Raw genomic sequence first — 20,920 nt, 5'->3', positions numbered from 1 at the left:
TTCTGGCTGGTGAGTTTGTTTGATGCTCTGCAGAGAAGTCCTAGAGACCCAGATGCAGAAGGAAGACTTCTGAGAACCCAGGTCCTCATTAGCATCAGAAAGGCAGTGCGGCCCAGCTCAGACTGCTCATTATTTTCCGCTGGTTCTCTCTCTCCACACAATGCAAGCCCACATGCCCTTCAAGAGAAGAGATTTCCAACAGGCTTCCAACATTTCCCTCCTTTTCCTATCCTGGGAAGGGGGGGAGAGTGTTGCTCCATTTCATAAAATTCCTTTTTCTCCTTCATTACTCCAGCAATTCCACTGAGCAGCCCATGCAGAGGCTGGTTTCTTTAGGTGAATGCAAAAGGGTTGGGGGGGGGCATTATATTCATAAGGGGTCCAAGAGGCTTGGAGTTGTATAGTTAGTGGCAGCTATTTTTGTAGACATTCTCTTATGATATTTTGGGGCACTTAATCGTGCGATTTGCCCTAAACCATACATTAAACGAAATTGTTTTTCAGTTGCCTTCCATCCAAAGGTAGTAAAAATGCTACTCAGTTGGGGGGAGACAGCCAGTTCCTGATCAAGATCCAGTGCAGATGAACACCAGAGCCAGACAGAGCACGACTTGAGTGGGACTTGAAAGTCAGGCAAGATGTTCTGGTGGCAGCGGAAGCCCCCCCCCCCGCAAAGCAAGGCATGACTGTGCATGTGGTCTTGCCGTGATCTCAGGGAGGGGAGAAGATCTCAGGATTGAGGTCTGTTTTGGTGCTACCCTGAAAATCACCACACAGGATCTCTCTCTGGCTCACAGCAGGGCAGGACATACGTTCACCACAATGCATCACTCTGAAGGCTGCCTTACCCGGAGGTTGTCCTGCAGGAGAGTCTGCTCAAGGGCTCCTGGAGCCACTTCCTCCAGGTGCAAGATGTGGCAGAGGTCGGTCAGTTCCTCCTGCCCCAGGGAGCCAGTGCCCGTGATGTCAAAACTGTCAAAGAGCTCCTTAAGACGAGCCTCGTATTGATCCTGCTCAGCTCCATCCATCCCATCGCCCGCTGCGCTCAACTGTGGAGAAGGAAAGAGGAGAACATCATGAATGAGGAATCTGTAGGCTCCAAGGTGAATTCCAGGGGAAATGAACACGTTCATCCATTGTAGCAAAAGCAACAGAGCGTTGGCCCAGATATAGCAAACCAAGGTGTGTACCAATTCAGAGTTAGGTTCCACGCCAGGATTTGTGCTCCAAGCGACCCATACGTTTCCCCACTTCTCCAGCATTCCCAGAAAAATCCCCAAATGCTAATAAATAAAGTCCCCTGTTAAGGGGTCCGTGCTGGTGCATGGAGTCCTTCCAACTGTGTCATGATGCAATGACAACACCTATCACCAATTGTCCATGTTGCTGAGCTCCAGGCGCGGCTTCCTAGGAACAGATGCTTACCCAAACAGTGGCCTCTGCGGGCATAGGAGCATCCCAAACCTTGTTAAGTCAGTCCTAACGCAGCAGCAAACTACAGTTTGAGCAAACTGTGGTATGCAACCCAGCTTCAAATTGTGGGTTCCTGCTTTGGCTGATAGCAAATTACGGCACGTCATCTCCTGTGGCACCTTAAGACCAGCAGAAACTTCTGTGGACCAGGGCCCACTTTCTCAAAAGCATGGAGCATGCACTCTGTACTTATTTATTATTTACAATACTCTCCCCTTCCCCCAACAAAGGGGGGGAGGGTGGTTCACAGTACTCATTAAACTACAAAGCTAAAAAGGCAAACATAATTTTTTTTAAATTCAGTTTTTGTTAGTTTATTTACAGATTGCAAAATCTTAACTCACTAGGCAGTTAAAAGGTAGTTCTTTAAAAAAACCACAACATCCTTATTTGGTCAACACCCCATTTCTGCATCATTTGACAACATCAGGAAATGCAGACTCTTCCTGGACCCAGATGTCCTCTCCACAATCATCCTCATTGACTGCAGATGCACAGCAGAAACTGGTCTGTATTTTTAAATATTTGCCAACAGACGTTCAAAGTAAAACCATTAGCAAGACCTTTTCCACTGCCATGTTGCAACACACAATGGCAGTTCCAGGCTTAATTGCCTCGCAGCCAAGCCTGCCCGTCTCTCTCAACAGGCTTATCTAAATTGCAGAAAAGCTGCCCTCCTCTCTCAAAGAGGTCAATTTATCACACAGTTCAGCTCTAACAAAATTTATCTTAACTGCCGACACAAAATGTAAAATGCTTCTGTGAAGAAATAAAGCCCTGGTAGCTTCTGGATCAAAGCAAACTCCGGGGTCCTGAAAAACAGACTGGCAGGGACAGAAGCATTTATCTTACCCTCTTCTCCTTTATTCCTCTTTCCTTCTGCACAGTCTCCCCCACTACACACTTCCTTTGTGCATGTCTATACACTACCTTTTAAAATAATGATGCTGAAATAACTTGGAGTCTGAGGAATGAGGCCAAAGGCCATGCTGGCTACCCTTTGATAAAGGGCAGTGAAGGCCTGGTATCCCTTTAAGAGATTCAGGCCTTGCTACCTACAGCCATGGGCTTTCCAGGAGGCACATTCTGCTACCCCAAATTCAACAAAAGATGCAGTGATCTGAGGGATGCATGATAAATAATGCACCGCACAGGCATGTAAAGATTGCCAGGAACATGCAGTGCAGTGTGTTTCTCAAATTGCGGCTTGGGATCCACTAGGTAGGTCACAAGACAATTTCAGGTGGATCTCCATTCATTTCACTGTGTTATTTTTAATACATTAGACTGGATGCTGCCATGGTATGTGACTGCATTTGGGGAAATGTTACAGAACTGTACTTTTAAAAGACTACTATGTATATGCTTTTGATAGTCAATGGGACTTACTCTCGGATGTGTGGATAGGATTGCAGCCTTTGGGATGTTTGGGGAATGTTTGCAACCTCCTGATTTTAGAAATGGGCTCTGTCAGAATGCCAGATGCAAGGGAGGGAACTGTGAGATATAGGAAGCTGGACTAGATGGTCCTATGGCCTGATGGCCTGATTCAGAGGGTGTCCTATGGCCTGATTCAGAGGATGTTCTTACTAGAGCATCAGGTTGCAACAACCTGCACATGAGGACAGTGGAAAGGGCAAGCCCTGGACACAGGTTCAGTCCCTTATATTATGGGGATGCAGATGTACCCCTATCCTTCTGCTCAGCACGCACATGGTGCATTTGGGAATTGATGCAACCTAATCCCAGCACCTTGATGTTGAAAACAACCTTTGCGCTTGCACTGTAGCACCAGCCACTCATCAAGAGCCGCTTGACTTAGCGTCACCAACAACAAGCGGCTGAGATCAGGAAGGAAGAAACCACGTTCCCCTGAGCCCCCGTGATTCCCTAGGAATTTGTGGTCATGGTTTGTCAATGGCAGTCGAGAAGAAAAACAACCCTGTAAGAACTCACAGCATTGAGCTGACATCAGTGGCTAGAGCAGAGGATTTTTAGATGTAGAGAATGAAATGAGACTTGGATGTTACAACTGGTGATTAATGCCAAGTCTTTAACACAAGCACCTAAGTGGTGGAAAGATTATGTCAGGGCAGGTCATCCCTGTACCTTTTCTAGGGACAATCCCACAATCAGGACCTCATAGCAGGCTGAATCTGACATGTGGATTTCTTGAAGGACAAGGGATACTGACAGGATGGGATGCCCAAGGCATCATTTGAGGACACCAGATGGAGCCTCCTTGCCGAAGCTAAGCAGGACTAGATCTGGTCAGTCTCTGGACAAGAAACCATCTGGGGGATCCCAGGGAGACTACCTCGAGTTTCAAGTTGGAAGTCAGGCAGCTAAAACATAAATTATTTCTAGGTAATAAAACAATGAAATAAACCCACTTCAGCATCTCTTCTTCCAAACTCCTCCAAATGGCCTTGCATACAGCACTAAATACGACCCCAGAATCAGCACCTTTGGGTAGACCTTCTACAGCCTCCCTTGGCCCCAGAACAGCCCCTGCGGGAATGCCGAGGATGGAGGGAGCCCCCAATGCCCAAGGCCCTTCTGTTGCTGCTGCCATTCCCTCTACTGCTCTCTCCAACAGGGCCCACCCCTGGCAGGGAATCAAAGCAGCAGCACCTGCAGCTCCCACCTGCTCACCCACCCCTCCACTGGGCTGAAAGGACAGCAGCTTCTTCTTCTCCTCCTCCACACCATCACCACCACCCCCTTTAGGGAGACAGGGCTTGAGGGAGGCAGCAAGCTGCCTCCACCACCACCCATCTACCTGCCTATCCTCCTCTCCCACTGGGCTCACAGGAAGGCGGTCTGTGGTGGCTGCAGTCATCCCCTGAGCCCAGCGGAAGACAGCGGCAGTGAGGACAGGCTGCAGCTGACACTGCTGAGATGGGGGAGGGGGGAGAGTGAGTCTTCACTCGCTGGAGAAGCAGCTAGCCAAGCTGTGCAAGACAATGCCACTTCTATTGCACGAGGAGGGGCAAACAGAGCCTACACAAACCAGACAAGTACCGGACATCCAGCTCAAAGACCCAGTCAGGACTTGCCAAGTTCCAAACTCACTGGGCACACTCTGGGGATGACACCACTTACTCGATAGGGTTGTTTTCAGGAGAACATCAACGCGAGACATGCGAGGCCCTTGGCACACTCAAAAGGCAGTTTATTAATGCCAAGTATTATTATGTGAGACTGTGAGACGTGCCTTTGCCATTCTATGTCTTCACAAGAGGCGCGTGCCAGAGATGGGAAGCAGCAGTGCTCAATGGGCGTCGTTTCAGGAGGGGTGATGGGGGCGGCCAGAGATGTCCCACTACCCCCGACTTATACCACTGCACAAAAACAAACCCCACTGAGAACAAATCAGTCCACAGCCGTGACGCCCGGCTCTAGAGTTCCTTCTTCAAGCCGTGCACGCAGGAATGCTCCATGGAAAGAACACATAATGTCACACCATTATTGGTGGGGAGGGGAAGAGAGATAACTCTTGCTCCACATTGTGTGCTCCTTCTCCAAACATGCGATTTTGCTTTATCCCTTTTAAATCCCAGATAATCTCTGGTTATCCGCAAACAGGTAGAATGAGATAGGAGCACTTTCACCAGCAGCAGAAACCTCTTGCTATATTTTTTTAAAGGGGGGAGAGAGGAGGAAGGGGCTTGCTTCACGTTGCTGGTTTGTTCTTAAAGTGAGCTACATTTTTTCTTGAAACCTGTTTTTAAGCGAAGGGATTGCTAGAAGGGCTCTGCTTCTGCCTGCCTTTCAGAACCTGCAACGGGCAGTCTTTTGGGCACACAGGCACTGAAGACCTCATGGCATCTGCACAGCAGCAGCCACAGTTGGGAGTTAGGTGCTGCACTAGACACCATACACACAGGACGCAGAACACAGACACACTCCAGAGCTGTGCAATATCAGCCTCTGTGACTGGCAGGCAGGATGCCCTGGCGGCCCTTTTCGTCCTGAACCACCTCCCAGAACACCTCTGTGGTGCTGTCTGCCTCTTCCTTTCCTCTCACCTTTCACAAAAGCCACCAAAACTCCCCAGCCCCCATCCTCTGCTGCCTCAGGACATGCAACTGAATAGAACAGACCCTCTGACCATTTCTGCTTCCACCTTCCTTCCCCCCCCCCCTTGTCTCCCCATGTTGAATTTTGGGCCATCAGCTACTCAGGTCAGGGATCTGACTTTGCTGCTCCTTAGTAGGGCACACTGATGGTGACATTGCTATGCAAAAAATTATATCCTACGTTATCTCATTCAAATTCTCAAATCAGTTAACAAATGGGAACGTCAAAACAACCTCACACCAACACTTAAATAAAACCAACACAATTGCAGAGATGAAAAGAATGGCATCTTCATAGACAGCAGAGGCTCACCCATGCAAAACTGCTATCACTTCAGTCCAGTTTTCCTGAAAGAGCCAGATTTAAACTTGGCTGCTTAAGAGGAACACAGTGTTGGAGCCTAGAGGGCGTCTTTGGAGGGGGCATTCCATAAAACTGGCACCAGTAGCAGAAAGGGTCTGCTCCCAGAAGATGCCCACTTCATTCAGCAGAGGCACATGGGCTGCTGAAGCCAAATGATGCATAGAAAGGGAGGTGTCCCAGAAAGGTTGATCTTCAAGTCCATAATGATGCTTCTGAATTGGCTGGGTCTGGTCTACATAAGAGAAGCCGATCTGGTCAACAGAACACAACCTTCTGCCTGCTGCACTTCTGGCTCCATCTCAAACCCCCAGAGACTGATCTCAGGAACCCTGTTGAAGTTCAAGCACCCCAGGGTAGGGCCTGAGCATAGCAGCCTCTGGCTTGACCCAGCATGCAGGCACAACCATTTTGCAAGAAGCAACTAGCTGTTTCAGAGCCCACAAGGCATTCAACTACAGCAACGACAGAATATTGTATTCCAGCTGGGAATCTGCCACCATATTGTGAATCGGATCCTGCCAACATTCGTTTTCCTGGAAATTGAGCACCTTCCAAGGGCACCCATCACACCCCCCAAATCCTGCAGCTTTGATAGTGGGTAGTCACTAAAATTTCTACCTTACCCCACAATGGGTGACTGTCAACCCATTCGAGCACTGGGACCAGTAACCTGAAGGAAACATGCTCCAGAGTCTGGTGACGTGGTTTCCCTCAGCTGCACCTCCAATAGCAGAAGACGTCAAAACGAACACCTGACGTTTGAAGAATCTACTTTCAGTGCTCACTTCCACTGGAACGGATAGGCAAGTTCAGGCATTATGCTTGAGTACAAGGGGGGGGGGGAGATAGGTGTGCCTGCTAGCCCTGCCCCCAGTGATGTCCTGACTAGCCAAACCCTAGCACTCTGCAGAAACAAGTGCGGAAACTGGGGCTAAGTACTTTCACTGATCTAGATCCCTGCCTGGGGGAGTGTTAGGCAGCCTGCTCCCTGGTCCTTCCTCCCACTTCAATGGGGGCAGAGAAAATCATGCCTAAACAGATGCTTGTCCAGGTGCTTTCCACATCCTCTGCATTTCTCTGTGGCTCAATTCAAATGTGACTGAGGCAGCTCATTCTATTGTACTTGTTTGATTTTCTTACATTGATATCCTTCCTTCCTGGCATCAGAAGGCTCAACAGCTACTAGAAACAATGGGATCCCACTTCTACCATACCAGTGATTGGCAGAAAGGTTGGTATGGTGTTTTCAATCCGATACGACACAGAGTTCAGGTCTGGGCATGAGGCGTACCTTGGGATTGGCTCAACCACAGCCTTTGTTGGTGCAAATTAAATGAGGATCCAACTTGGACCAGGGCTGCGCACTCGGATGCAAACTAGATCCAGGTACCACCTTTCAGCATAACCTACCTAAGAGGGCTGTTGCTGGGATATAATGTGGTGGAAAGAGAAAGAAACCGACATGCACACTGCAGAGCTCCTTGAAGAAACAGAGCGCGCAAATGTGATAATTGAGTAAGAATTTTTAGGCACTCAAGCTGCAGAAGGGAGAGAGCTGAACCACAAGGTCCTCAGGAAGAATTGATTCAAAGTCTGCTGGTCAGGAAGCAGGGCTCATGCAAGGAGGATGCTCTGTGAAGTTAGACTAACCTGCTCCTTGGGACTCAGCCAAATGTCCTACAGACAGAGAAGAGTCTGGTCATCTCCTGGCAACTTGCAGGCTCTTCAAGGAGTCTTTTGCGGAACTACCTGTTTATTCATGCATTTTGGTTGCAGAACATAACACAAAATTCTGGCCTTCTTCCAAGATACCTGCCCCTCAAGTCACACTAATGATTATTGCTGCCTACCATGGAGAAGTCAAAGCACTTTAAACCCTGCTCCACAAGAGGCTTAGCAATCTGACATCAACCTATTGAGGTAGGCCACTGGACCTATTTTAGAAGACAGACACCCTGACTTCCCTGAGGTCGCACCATGGCAGAGGTAGGACTTTAACACAATGCCCTGGCACATCTCACTATCTCCTCTTTTACTGCCTGAAGCCACAAATTTTCAAGCATGAAAACATGAGTTGTGCTTCCTTCTTTCCCATTATTTGGTGGTGTTTAAGATACTGCTTGCAGCCCCAATGCCTTGGCTTTTCAGCTTGACACTGGGCTGGTGGGTGGGTGGATTCAAATAAGCAATAATTCAACAGGGGCAGCTTTCTCAGTCACTATGATGACGAACCTAATTAAATGCTACCTGGTGCAGTTTCAACTTCTCAAATTCTGTCATAACCTGTGAATTCTGGCCTGACACATCTGGAGAAGGAGGGAACATGTTTCATGCTTAGTGGTAATAAACCCAAAGTTGAAGAAGAGCATGCAAAACCACCCAGAGTTATTGTCACAGTCTCTGAGGTACGTCAGGTGTGGGTGGCAGACGTTTCAGGCTGTCCTCAGCTACTATTTAGGTTCCAGAGAGGGGGAGAAACCCCCCATACGAAAGTCAGAATTGAATGAGAGCCTTTTCCTTTCCCCTCAAGGTGGGCCAGCAGCCGAGAGCTTGGCTGGAATGTCTGGATTGCACTGGATGTCCAACTACCAGTGCAGAGGGATGCTCTTTTCCTTCTTACATAGCACCAGAACCAGGGGACATCCACTAAAATAGAGAGTTAGAACAAACAAAAGAAAGCATTTCTTTACCCAGCATGTAATTAGTCTGTGGAACTCCTTGCCACAGGATGATGGCATCTAACCTAGATGCCTTTAAAACAGGATTGGACAGATGTCTGAAGGAAAATTCCATCACAGGTTACAAGCCATGATGGGTATGTACAGTATGAGATTAGCTGGTCACTCATTATGAAGGTTGGATAGGAATTTTTTTGTCATCTGAATTGGCTGTGGGTGGCAGATTTTTGCCTACCCCAGACTGGAGAGGGAGGGAAGGTATGTTCAGTAGGTTTCATGCATTAAAAATTGGTCACTGTGTTTAATAAAGTAGCACAAGTTAAACCCAATTGCAATCTGATGTCTTCACTGGGGTGTGTGAGCATAAATAGAATGCCAGGTGCAGGGAGGTGACATTGAGATGAACAGTGAGGTGGCAAAGTTTGCAGACGACACCAAACTTTTCCGAGTGGTGAAGACCAGAAGTGATTGTGAGGCGCTCCAGAAGGATCTCTCCAGACTGGCAGAATGGGCAGCAAAATGGCAGGTGCGTTTCAGTATAAGTAAGTGTAAAGTCATGCACATTGGGGCAAAAAATCAAAACTTCACATATAGGCTGATGGGTTCTGAGCTGTCTGTGACAGATCAGGAGAGAGATCTTGGGGTGATGGTGTACAGGTCGATGAAAGTGTCGACCCAATGTGCGGCGGCAGTGAAGAAGGTCAATTCTATGCTTGGGATCATTAGAAAGGTACTGAGAACAAAACGGCTAATATTATAATGCCGTTGTACAAATCGATGGTAAGGCCACACCTGGAGTATTGTGTCCAGTTCTTGCCGCCAGATCTCAAAAAGGATATAGTGGAACTGGAAAAGGTGCAAAAGAGAGCAACTAAGATGATTACGGGGCTGAGACACCTTCCTTATGAGGAAAGGCTAGGGTGTTTGGGCCTCTTCAGCCTAGAAAGTAGGCACCTGATGGGGGACATGATTGAGACATACAAAATTATGCCTGGGAAGGATAAAGTGGTTAGAGAGATGCTCTTTACACTCTCACAGAACACTAGAACCAGGGAACATCCACTAAAATTGAGTGTTGGGACGGTTAGGACACACAAAAGAAAATATTTCTTTACTCAGCATGTGGTTGGTCTGTGGAACTCCTTGCCACAGGATGTGGTGACGGCATCTGGCCTGGATGCCTTTAAAAGGGGATTGGACAAGTTTCTGGAGGAAAAATCCATTACAGGTTACAAACCATGATGTGTATGTGCAACCTCCAGATTTTAGAAATGGGCTATGTCAGATGCAAGGGAGGGCAGCAGGATGCTGGTCTCCTGTTATCTGGTGTGCTCCCTGAGGCATTTGGTGGGCCGCTGTGAGATACAGGCAGCTGGACTAGATGGGCCTATGGCCTGATCCAGTGGGGCTGTTCTTATGTTCTTATCCAAGGATGTAAATAGATGACCAGCCAACAGTGACAGCTTATAGAGGGAAGAGATCAGCCAAGACTGGGCAAGACCGCACCACATTTTCTTGTGCAGCTCCTCACCATTTCACTAACATTTGTTGAAAAGACCTTCCCACTGGATCGTACCTCGGGATTCTCCTCCCACCAAAAGGATCCCCCTCCCATCAGTGTCAAAACAGCCCTTGTTTGGATGGATCCCATAACTCCCCCGTCAGGCCCCTGCAACCTTGCACACCACGGGCATCCAAGGTCCAACTTTAATTCTCCTTGAGACATTTTTTTAAAGTTAGAACAGATGGTTCAGTAAGAAAAGCTTGCAAGATCTGCTTGCTTGGCCCTAAGGCCAGGGCTATTTTAAGAACTCTGCTGACTGCGATGCTTCTGAAAGGTATCAGTGAGGCTCCAGATTTCTAGGAGATAGAAGAACCAAACACTGGCCATTCACAATGACATGGAGGTGTCCTCTGCCCTGAATCACTTCCCCACTGCGGAGAGCACATGCAGCCTGTCGGGGGTACTCCTGGACTTGAGCAGCAGGCCTGGCAAGGGTTGCTTTCTCATTTTAGACAAGGCATCCCCCTTGCATGGAGGAATGGGGGAATGCCTCATCTCTTTTCAGATGGCGCTAGCCATTTGCAGGGTTTTTATGAAAAAAATAACTTTCTGAAAAATCTGCCTAAGGTAATCAATTGAGGCACCTTCTTAACAGATTAACCCTTTCATTGATTACTTAAACTAATTAATTGATTAAACGATGAAGCTCTACTGGAAACGTCTTCAAAACACATTTGCATGGGCACATTTTCTCTGGCTTTCCTGTCTTTTTGTTCAGTCATTGGCATCCAGTATAAGAAGGGAATTGGCTAGGGCCACAGTGGGCAAGAGACTGATGCCCACTGATTCCCCCTTGGCCAATTCTTGCAAAGCAGTTCCCTCTAATGCCTGGATACTTGCAAAGAAGTCCAACTGGACTCAGATGAGCTACGGCAGCTGTTGCAAGACTTCACTGATCTCTTTAATCAAGAGTGCAGACTCCAGATCACCACACACAGATTAGCTGTGTGGATTAGCTGCAAGGAGCTCACAAATCTATAGGAGAATCTGTTCTTTCTTAAGAGAATCCAAAAGCATGAAGTCAGCCCATTTGAGGGTGAAAGGAGAAAAGACAGCAGCCTGACCTGATTCATTAAGATCTGGGATGTGGCATATTGAGTTAAATTAACAAACTTGGTGAGAACAGTGTGTGTGTGTGGGGGGGGGGGTAAACCATGTAAGGGCAGGTGATGTTCCTTCTCACATGCTCTCAAAAAGGGAGATAAGAATATTGGTTGTCTCCCATTTCAATGCAGGAAAACTTTAAAAAAACATCTTCAACTGCCAAGACTTTAAGAAACACCCAGGAGGCCACAGCAAACCCAGAGCTCTCCAATGAAGACTCCAATGACTGTAGGAGTCAGCCCTGCAACCTGTTAAGAATCACACCATTGAACACACTACATGCCTTACTTATCAGCCTGCAAACAAAATGCTGCTATCGCATAGGTGGCACAGAGCGGCTCCTGACTCCTGGCCTTGGTCCAAGGAACCCTGGAATGTCCCAAGCATCAAGACAGCACCCTGGACCCCTGGGGCAAACAGCCTGCATTGTCTGCTCAAGAGCAGCAATGGAGGGAGGGGTGATCCACATGGGGACCACATGGAGGGGAGGGGTCTCTGACCCTTGCCCACAAACAACATTGTCTCCCAACACTGGGAACATTCCTCCCAGTGCTGTGTGTACGTGTGTAAAATTTGGACCAGGACAGCGGCAAAGTTTTCGGGCCCCCCTCCTCCCTCCCACTGCCCTCTAAATCTGCTATTGGCTGCCAACACTGCACTTCAGTAAAAGGAATAGGAAGCGTGTCAAGGCCAGGCGTGTTATTCCAATGCTGCGGTCATAGGGGGGGAACAGAAAAGAGGCGGAAGGCAGGTTTGCTCTACTGCCCCGTTTCTAACCCCCACAAGACCAGCCCTGCAAAAGACACTCTCAGCAGGAAGCAAACCCAGGCAGGGAAGGGGGTTGCAGTCATTATTCAAGGAGGCACAGCAGAGGAAAAACAGCTCAGCATTGAGCCAGCTTCTGTTCCTCTCGCCCGAAAGACTGGAAAAGGAAGAGGGAATAGAGCAGAAGTGGATGTGTAGAAGAGAGGGGAACACTCCAGCCCTGTCCTGTCCTCCACACTTCCTCTTCTGCTCAACCCCCTCTTCCCTTTCCAGTTTAGGAAATGGGTGGAGTCGCAGACATGAGTGGGCAGACAGAGGTAGGCACCCCTTATTACATACACCAGAGTCAACCAAGACCAGAACATCTCTCTCTCTCTCTCTTCCCCCCCCCCAAACATTTCAATTTTTCCACAGGTCAGGATGCAGAAGGTTACTAAAAGCCTTTCAAAAACAGTGCAAACTCCAACCACAAGAGAGTGAGCTTCAGAAGGAGGGGCGACGCCTGATTCTTGTTGCCACATGCCATGCCTCAGGTGATCAAGAATGCTAATCTGAAGCATGAGGTTCCAGCCTTCTTCCCAGGGTCACCAGAGAAAAGTTCAGGATCAGAATCCGGGGTAGGAGGACATTTTCTGCAGAGCTTGAAAGACTGTGCAATTCTTCCTCCCCCAACATCTGTTCAGAGCCTCTCAAGCGAAGCTCTGCACAGCCTCTTCCAGGAGCTCAGCAACCCAGACATTCGGTGATGATGTGATCACCAAATGTCAGGCCCCTTTGTCCCTGCCTTAGAGGAAGGATGGGCTACAAATGTAGCTGAAAGGGGACTGAGAAACACATGAGATACAACCTTCTCTATTATTCCCATTTGATGTCACACAGTAAGTACCCTAATGGATCAAGCCACAGGTCCACTGAGCCCAGACTGCGGCCTCCAACTGATGCTGCCTGAGACGCTTGCATGTTGGGCACAGAGGCCACAGCCATCCCTGGTGTCCCCAACAAAGCCAGGAGGCCTCTGAAGGTGGAAATGCCATCCAGCTGTCATGGCTTATAACCACTAGGAAAGACCGTCTTCCATGAACAAGCCTAACGCCTTTGAAGCCACCTAAGCCAGTGCCCAGCGCTACATTTTGCGGCAGCAAATTCCAATTACCGATGATATGTTGTGTGAAGATAAGGTGGAGGGGTGGTTATCTTCCCATAGGATGGCACCACTTCACTGAAGTCTGAGTAGTAGTAGTAGTAACAACTTTATTGTCATTGTGCTACAGCACAACAAAATTTATGCACCTTTGAGATACAAGCATAAATATATACTATAATTCCAACAGTCACACTCTACACACTCACCCACACATTCTATACAACATGCATCATAATATAAAAACAGTATAACAGACCATAATGCCCAGGAGCATGGTAACAACTATATCGCCTTATTCAACGTAATTATGGCTGTGGGATAGAAACTGTTCAGGAGTCGTGTGGTGCTGCTCTAATAATTCTGTATCGTCTACCCGAAGGCAACAGTTCAAAGAACTTATGAGCCGGATGGAAGGGGTCTCTCAGAATACTATGCTGTGTATCTACTATGAGTGGAATCTTACACTGTATTTCTTGCAGGTGGCATGGCATCTTTGCTTTGCCAAAACCCACATCAAATTCTACGTGTTGCAGCAATATATATACCATAAACCTTTATTGGCATTAAAACAATAAATAACGATAACAGTAACCAACACATTGGCTGTATTGCCGAGGGAGAAAATCGCAACAGGGGACTGGAGAGGGAGGAAGGGGGGAAACAAAAGGGGGGTATAGAGTCAGGATGGGGGTTTTAGCTTAAGAACCGTGGAAAGAAATTCTGCTACTGCATTAGTAGTGGCCACCGAGTTATCACTCAGGAGGACAAGTAAGAGATCGGTAGAAATACCAGAGAAGGAGGACAGCAAAGATTTCAAGTGTGTATCTCGAAGAGATTGGTGGGCCAGGCAACAGAGTAATATATGGCCCACTGTGTCCGGTTCTAGGATACAAAAAGGGCATAATCTATGATCACGTGGAATATGGGAGAATCTACCAGAATGAACAGCTGAGGGGAAGTTATTAAATCTTGCAAGCATGAACGCTCTCCTCTTAATAGGATTAATCAGCACACTAAAATAGTTGAAAGGGCAACCAAGTGAAGGGGGGAGACCAAAAAAATGGGGGAACAGGTGGGGTTGAGATTTGAGGAAAGTTGGTTGAATTCGGATTCCCAAAGTTTAGATTTGATAATTGAATGGGCCCTGTTCCCCGAATCCCTTGCAGATACTGAAGCAGTATCTGAAGAAGATTTTTTCTATGGGGCACCCAGCCTGCACTGGGACTTTCCACGACTGTTTGGGGAGAAAAGCCTCTGATGAATCAAAACCCTAAGTGCAGCCAGCAATTTCCTCCAAGACATGGCAGCAGTGCCATTTTCCCACTGCTCTCAATTACCTTACAGGCTGCAGGTGTTAGGGACTGATTAACTGTCAAGTAGTCAGGCAATTAACAGCCTCTTAATTGAGCAGTTGGGTGTCACTTTTACCAGCAAGAGTACTAGTATCAGAAAGCAGGTAACAACATTTGTAGAATTTATGCTGGGATGATGGGGTGGAAGGGGAGAGAACCAACTTAAGCTCCTAGAGTCAGTCCTATGAACAGATGAAGCTGCCTTTGACTGAGTCAGACCACTGGCCCATCAAGCCCAGTATTGCCTGCAGCAGCTCGAGGGCTTCACAGAGAGAAGGGTCTTTCTCAGCCTTTCTGGGAGATGCTGCCAGGGATTGAGCATGGAAGCCACAGGCTCTAGCATGGAACTGGACCCAAGTAGCCTCCATACAAATCATGTGATTTACCACTGAACTATGGGGAGGAGTCACAGAGACAGAAAAAATAAAGCTGCAGTTGCCCCTTCTTTGCATAGGATAGCTTGCAAAATAAATGATGCCTGTGGTCTCTTGCACCTTTTAAGTTAGGGCCAGATGCAGGAAGAACTCAAGCAAATCTGAGGAAGCACAGCCTCCTTCCTCTGTAGTTTCTCTGGGCTGCTGGCAACCCTAGTCCTCCCCATAATGTGGAAAATTGCTACAATGAATTGATTGGCTTTCATTCACACCTTCCAACTTCCAGGAGCCATTCCTTCCCACATACAGGCAGGGCTTGACATGCACAAATGTTCAGAAGAAAATTTTCATGTGGGCCTCATGGTAGAATTCATGCAACATTTCTTAGCTACATCTAATTTTAGCTTTGTCCCACTAAGGCTGCCATGGTGCTCAGGTTAGAACAAAGCAGTGCTGAAGAGGCCCTTCAGCTCTCACCCACTCTAGCTAGGTATTTTCCATTTGGACACTCCTGTCTCTCGCAAAGGCCATTGGAAAAGGAAGCTTTTCTGACATGCAGATATCAGTGATGAGAAAGCTTCACTTGCTAAATTTCTGCAGCGCCCCAATGGCTGGGCCAATTTAAAAAAAACTGCAGAGACACTGCAAAAGAATGGCTGGTTAAGGTCTTGGAAATTGCAGAAATGGCTACACTGATGGTCATTGTCTTAATTCCATCTGTCCCTTTGGTAAAGAACTAAGTAATTACCATTTGGAGATGAATGGAATGTACGTTATAACCCTGTATCACTGGATCAGAACGTGGTTTGTCAATTTCTTTTTCAATTAAAAAATAAAGATTGAGATGACTCTCCTGACTTTGTCTCCCACTCATTTCCACGATGGGCATGAGGTCTGCCAGCTCCTTGTCTCATGGCCTGAATACCGTTTGCTCAAAGTAGCAACAAAACAATGTTCGCACAGAGGCGGGGACAGAAGAGGCCTCAATGAAGACCAGGACACAAAGCAGCAAACACAGCCTGGTGGTAGCAGTCAATCACTCTGTGACCCACTCAAGTCTCGCTCTTCAAGGGTCACCAAGGAAGTCAGTGTTACAGCTGGCGACTACGCTCTGCCACAGAGCCGGGCAATCATTGATGCCACCCAAGTCCGGGCAGTTCTGTGACTTATGACCATTAATCACCATGTCCCCTTGTCTCCAGGTTCAATTATTCGACACCAGCTATCCTTCCAATCAAGACAACGAAAAGTTCTTTCAAGCTGGCAAAGAAAGGGAATTTATTAACCAGGCAGCGTTCCTTGGCAGATCAGCCAAGGATAAAGTCTGGTAGAGAGCCCAACAGATTTATGGTAATAGTTCCAAAACAGAGCAAGTGTTGTAAATATTCAAGATACACCAGTCTTTGTATTGTAATAGACTCTTTCAATAACAACACCCCCTCCCCGCTAATAAGGGGAATGGAAGAGACAATTTACCCATCTGTTTTTATTTTGTTAAAAAAAAACTACAAATGGATAATGAAGAGCAATAAGTCACCAAGGCTCCTGCAAACAAAACCTCAAATGTGTACCCCACCACCCACTCTGAGAAGCACTGAGCTCAGAGGTGAGGGAAGGAAGCACAAGGCAGAAGAATGAGCAAGGCCGCCTGCCCCACAGTCTCCACTTTTGTCCAGGAATAACAATCACGTAATTGGCAGGCTTGGCACACTGTCCTTTCGGGAACATCTTTTGTTCCTCAGCCTATCAGTGCAGAAGAAACTACCAAAGCATTGAACATCTAATTAAGATCTAGGAGGGAAACACTGGCTCCCCTTCGCTCCCACCTTTTTATTAGCTTCTTTCCACAAAGTTTTCTAGAGGGAGAAAAAATACACTGTAATGCCTCTAAGCAAATTCATGCAGCAACCAGCAAGAAACCTGCGCACGCATCCCATTGCCTTCTCTAAGCCTGGGCTGATCTGGGCTGCTCTGAGCTTACCCGCCTCCAGACTTGGGAAACTCAGAAAGCAGCACAGCTCCAGTGGCATAACTTGAGGGGTGAAAAGCACTAAGTTTTGCAGGTGCCTGAGTGCGCAGTGCAAGCAGCCCCTCTCCCTTCCCTTGGGGGGGGGAGAGCCAAATGGAGGGGGGAGACGCACCTTTATTCAGGCACCTGCAAAACTTAGCGCTTTGCACCCCCTCGAGCTATGCCACTGCACAGCTCCAGTTCACGGAGGAAGCAGGTGCAAGAAGGGAGCACACAAAGAGGAGGACTTGCACCCTTCTTCTGTCTTGCATTTGGGAAGACCCCTTCCTTCCCAGCCTTCCTGGGGGGAGCTCAGCTTTTAACCCCCCCTTTAGACTAATTTAAAGGGAAAGTCAGAGGAGAAACGGATCAGGCCCATCTTAACCCATTTCTGCCCAGACCACAAATGTCCCCAGTTGATCCCTGTTGCGTATATGCAACGTTGGGCAGAGATGGCTTAAGGCAGGCACCCCCCCCCCCAGCACCAGTCTTTGGAAGCTGGAGATCCGGCCCCTCTGTGTCTCCCAGCACAAATGGACATCAAACTTTCTGCTGAAAGGCAGGGGATGAGCCACAGCAGAGCCTGGATGCCGGACTCAGAGCCCAATCCTGGGCAGGTCTACTCAGAAGTATGTTCCACGACAGTCAATGGGGCTTACTCCTGGGTAAGTGTGGATGGGATTTCAGCCTCCCTTCATCTTCCCCCTACCTCCAGTCCCCTCCAGTTCTGCTTCTCCAAAGCCCACACAGGGACCGGAGTGCAATTGACAAGAAACAATGAAACTGACTCGCCTCCCCTCCCCTCCATTGTCCAAGCAGAGAGGGAGGGAGGGAGGCAGGTGGGACCGAGGCCCGGAAAGAGGGAGATGCCGCCCCCGGGGGGAAGGGAGAGCGGGGCCGATTCTGTCTCCAGCCGTCCAGGAGGGCGCCAGGCACGGCGAGAGCTCCCCGGTGGCGTAGCTGGAGGGGGGGCAAGGCGTTGAGTTTGGCAGGGAGCCTCGCCGCGGCGTGCGAGCGGTCCCTCCCCTTCGGAGCCATTCCGGGCGGGGGGGGGGGAAACGGAGGGGCACGCCTGGCTCCGAAGGGGAGGGGCCGCTCGCACGCCGCGGCGAGGCTCCCTGCCAAACTCAGCGCCTTGCCCCCCCTCCAGCTACGCCACTGGAGCTCCCTCCCTCTCCGATCGGCTCTGCTGCTCGAGGGGCGCTCCCCCCCGACTCACCTGCCCAGGGACCGAGCGCTCTCCGGCAGCGGCTGCTTCCTCCTCTTCGCCGGCGACCTGCAATGAGCAGCGGGCTTTTGTTGCCAAGTGCGGGGCCGGGGGGGGCGGGGAGCCCGGCCGGCATTAGCATCTCGAAGGGGCGGCCCCAGAGGGGGCAGAGAGGAGCCGCCGCCGCCGCCTCCCTCCCCTCCCCTCCCCTCCCCGGCCGCGATCTCTTCCCGATCGCCAGGCGAGGGCGCCCCGACTCCGAGGCCCCCAACCCAGCAGGTCGCGCCCCCCCGCCTGCGCCGCACACGCACCGGCGCTCCTCTCGCCCCCCTCCGCGGCAGCCTCACAACACAACCTCGTGGCGCGGCCCCCCTCCCATCAGCCCTGCAAGCCGCTCCCCCGCGAGGATCTGCGCCGTCAAGCCCCCCGCCCCTTCTCCGGAAGACCCCCCTGGCCAAGCCACCCCCTCCCCACTACACCCCTCCAAAGCAGGCGCCCTTCTCTGCGATGCCCCCGGACTCCCTGGCACCCCAGCGACCCTCGCCCCGCCAACTCCTGCTCTCCAGCCCCGATTTCCTGACTTCAGCCCCCGTCATGGCAGCCCAAGCCTAGGCACGTCTACTCAGAAGCAAGTCCCGTGAGAGTCAACGGGGCTTCCTCCGGGTCAGTGTGGCGAGGGCAGCCGCCTGGGTCCCAATCCTGGGCGCGTCTACTCAGGAGCAAGTCCCCCGGCAGCCTGGGTCCTCTCCTTCCGGCCCCGCGGCCCTGCCTGCCTCCTGCGGGGGCTCCCCGGGCAGGCAGGGCGGCTCTCACCTGCTCACGTTCGTTCCCGCCGCGCTCCTCCCCGCAGCCGCAGCCGGCGACGGCATCGCCGGTCCGCGCGGAGCTCCTCCCGGCCAGAGGCAGCAGCCGCGGAGGGCGGAGAAGCAGGCCGGGAAGGGGCGAGCGGAGGGCGGGCTTGCGCGCCGGCGACGCCCGGCGGGAGGAGGAGAGCCCGGGCCGGAGCCCACCCTCGGGAGGCGGCGCAGCGGAGGCTGGGAGCGCAGCGCGTCGTTCCTCTGAGCATGTGCAGAGTGTCTTTCCTGGCACGGGGTCCAGGAGGGCTCGGCCAGAACCCCTTCGCTTGCCCGGCGCACGAGGAAGTGGGGCCATTCGGGGGGACCTCCGTGCAGGCGGCAGGGAAGGTGGAGGCAGCAGCTCCTGCAAGTGGGGGGCTCGCAACCCGCAGGAGCCTCCCAGAAAGTTCAAGAAAGTGCCCCCTAGGCAATTTATGTGGGTGCCTCCATAGGGCCTCGCGAGTCTAAGTCCAGCCCTGCCAGTGTCAGTGAGCCTGATGCAGGGAGGTGTGGTGGGTGGGGAGGCAGGGGAGGCAGTGCCTCCCAACCGCAATCCTTTGAAAAGCACCACCGCTGTGGGAGGTGCTCGAGCACTCACAACCCACAAGCTTTGCTGTGGCAAGCACAACTGTGTGGCTGTCCTGTGGCACCCCACTGCCAACCCCTCCTGCCCCGCTTTGCATGTGGGTTGTGAGTGCTGGAGCGGTGGCGGCGCTTTTTAAAGGATTCCAGTGGGGAGGCACTGCCTCCCCCCCACTGCATGTCCCTGGCCTGATGCCATCTGGGGTTCACTGCCACTGCACTACAAACCCAACCCCAAACCCTTCCTGTGCTCTTTGTACAGTTTGCACTGGGGGGTGTCTGCCAATGAAACTGGAAGCCCCCCCCCCAACTGCCATTTTTGGGAAGTGTGTGAGGAGTACAATAAGGAGAGGAAAGACCTGCTTCTTGCTTGAGCCAGTGGGAAGCAATTTACTGCAGCTCGTGTAGACAGTAGGTTGGAGGGAGGCAGTAGCAGTAGATTCAGGGTAAAAGGCACCCCAACTCCTCTGCCCCATCAGAGTCTGCTGCTCATGAAAGCTGCATCAGGTGACCTCATGGATGGGCTGCTCCTGCCTAATGTATAGGTAGTAATAAGACTATTAACCACAGACAAAGTTGATGACCACACACTCGGGTTAGCTTATTTAATGCTGGCCGCAAGAGGGGAGCTGCTCCTGGTCAAAGCCGAGGCAAGATCCAGCAGAGTGATACCTTCAACATTTTCCATTCCCTTTGTTGAGGCCTGATGACCTGCAGCCAAAGCTCTTGGGCCGGTGCCCAGCTGAGTTCAGAAGGCGTTTATGTTTGACATCAGATTTGGGTTTGCTACCAGCTGGTCCTTGGTGTGGGGCTGCCCTTGAAGATGCCTGGAAACTTCCAGTTGGTATAGAAAGCTGCAGCACTGTTATTGACTTGACATCGAATTTGCTGCCATTCAGGAGGCAGCAGAGTCTGGAGTCCAGCTGGGTTTGGGAGTTCATTCATTTGGCATCTCCGCTTCCCCCTTGCTCTCAGTTTTGAACAAAGCTGCCAGGCACCCCCTCCTGCCTGCAGCAGCTGCAGCCTCTGGCATTTCCAAACCGTTGCCAACTTCCAGCAGAGCATGTGTGCATTCCAGAGACTGCCATTGGCCTGCTGCTTTTTGAAACTGCAGGGGAAATTCTGATTGGCAGGAGGCTTGTGTGTCTGGCAGGCTTGTACAGAGCCCTGCCTGGAGCCAAAGATAAACTGAGAGATGAGCGTTGGATTCAGGTACGGCCACACAGTTGTGCTTGCCTCAGGCCCAGAACAATGTGAGGGGAGCTGGTCTTGGAAGACATGCAACTAGAAAGAGCTCAACATCTGTTCCCCCAGACCTACAGCCTTCTCTTGTACTCCAGCTCTGAAACTGAGCATGTACAAGATTTGATGGGTGAACGGACAGAAG

At 50.3% G+C, this 20,920-nt stretch overlaps 1 protein-coding gene across 4 annotated transcripts in view; it reads right to left on the bottom strand.

The window, feature by feature from the left end:
• NIN (ninein) overlaps positions 1-19,056 on the bottom strand; it is a 105,002-nt gene extending 85,946 nt beyond the window's left edge. For 2 of the 4 annotated variants that reach the window (XM_066630150.1, XM_066630158.1), the window contains exons 1-3: positions 18,929-19,056; positions 18,128-18,184; positions 849-1,049 (exon numbers count right to left, since the gene is read on the bottom strand). In XM_066630150.1, coding sequence (XP_066486247.1) covers positions 849-1,028 — 180 coding nt within the window. In that variant the 5' untranslated portion in view covers positions 1,029-1,049; positions 18,128-18,184; positions 18,929-19,056. The remainder of the gene's footprint in view (positions 1-848; positions 1,050-18,127; positions 18,185-18,928) is intronic. The other 2 variants (XM_066630136.1, XM_066630144.1) reach the window with 2 other exon arrangements.
• Positions 19,057-20,920: the final 1,864 nt, after the last annotated feature.

This window comes from Tiliqua scincoides, chromosome 1 (genome assembly GCF_035046505.1).
Source record: "Tiliqua scincoides isolate rTilSci1 chromosome 1, rTilSci1.hap2, whole genome shotgun sequence".
NCBI classification, from domain to species: Eukaryota; Metazoa; Chordata; class Lepidosauria; order Squamata; family Scincidae; genus Tiliqua; species Tiliqua scincoides.
This window is presented reverse-complemented; position numbering and strand designations above follow the sequence as displayed.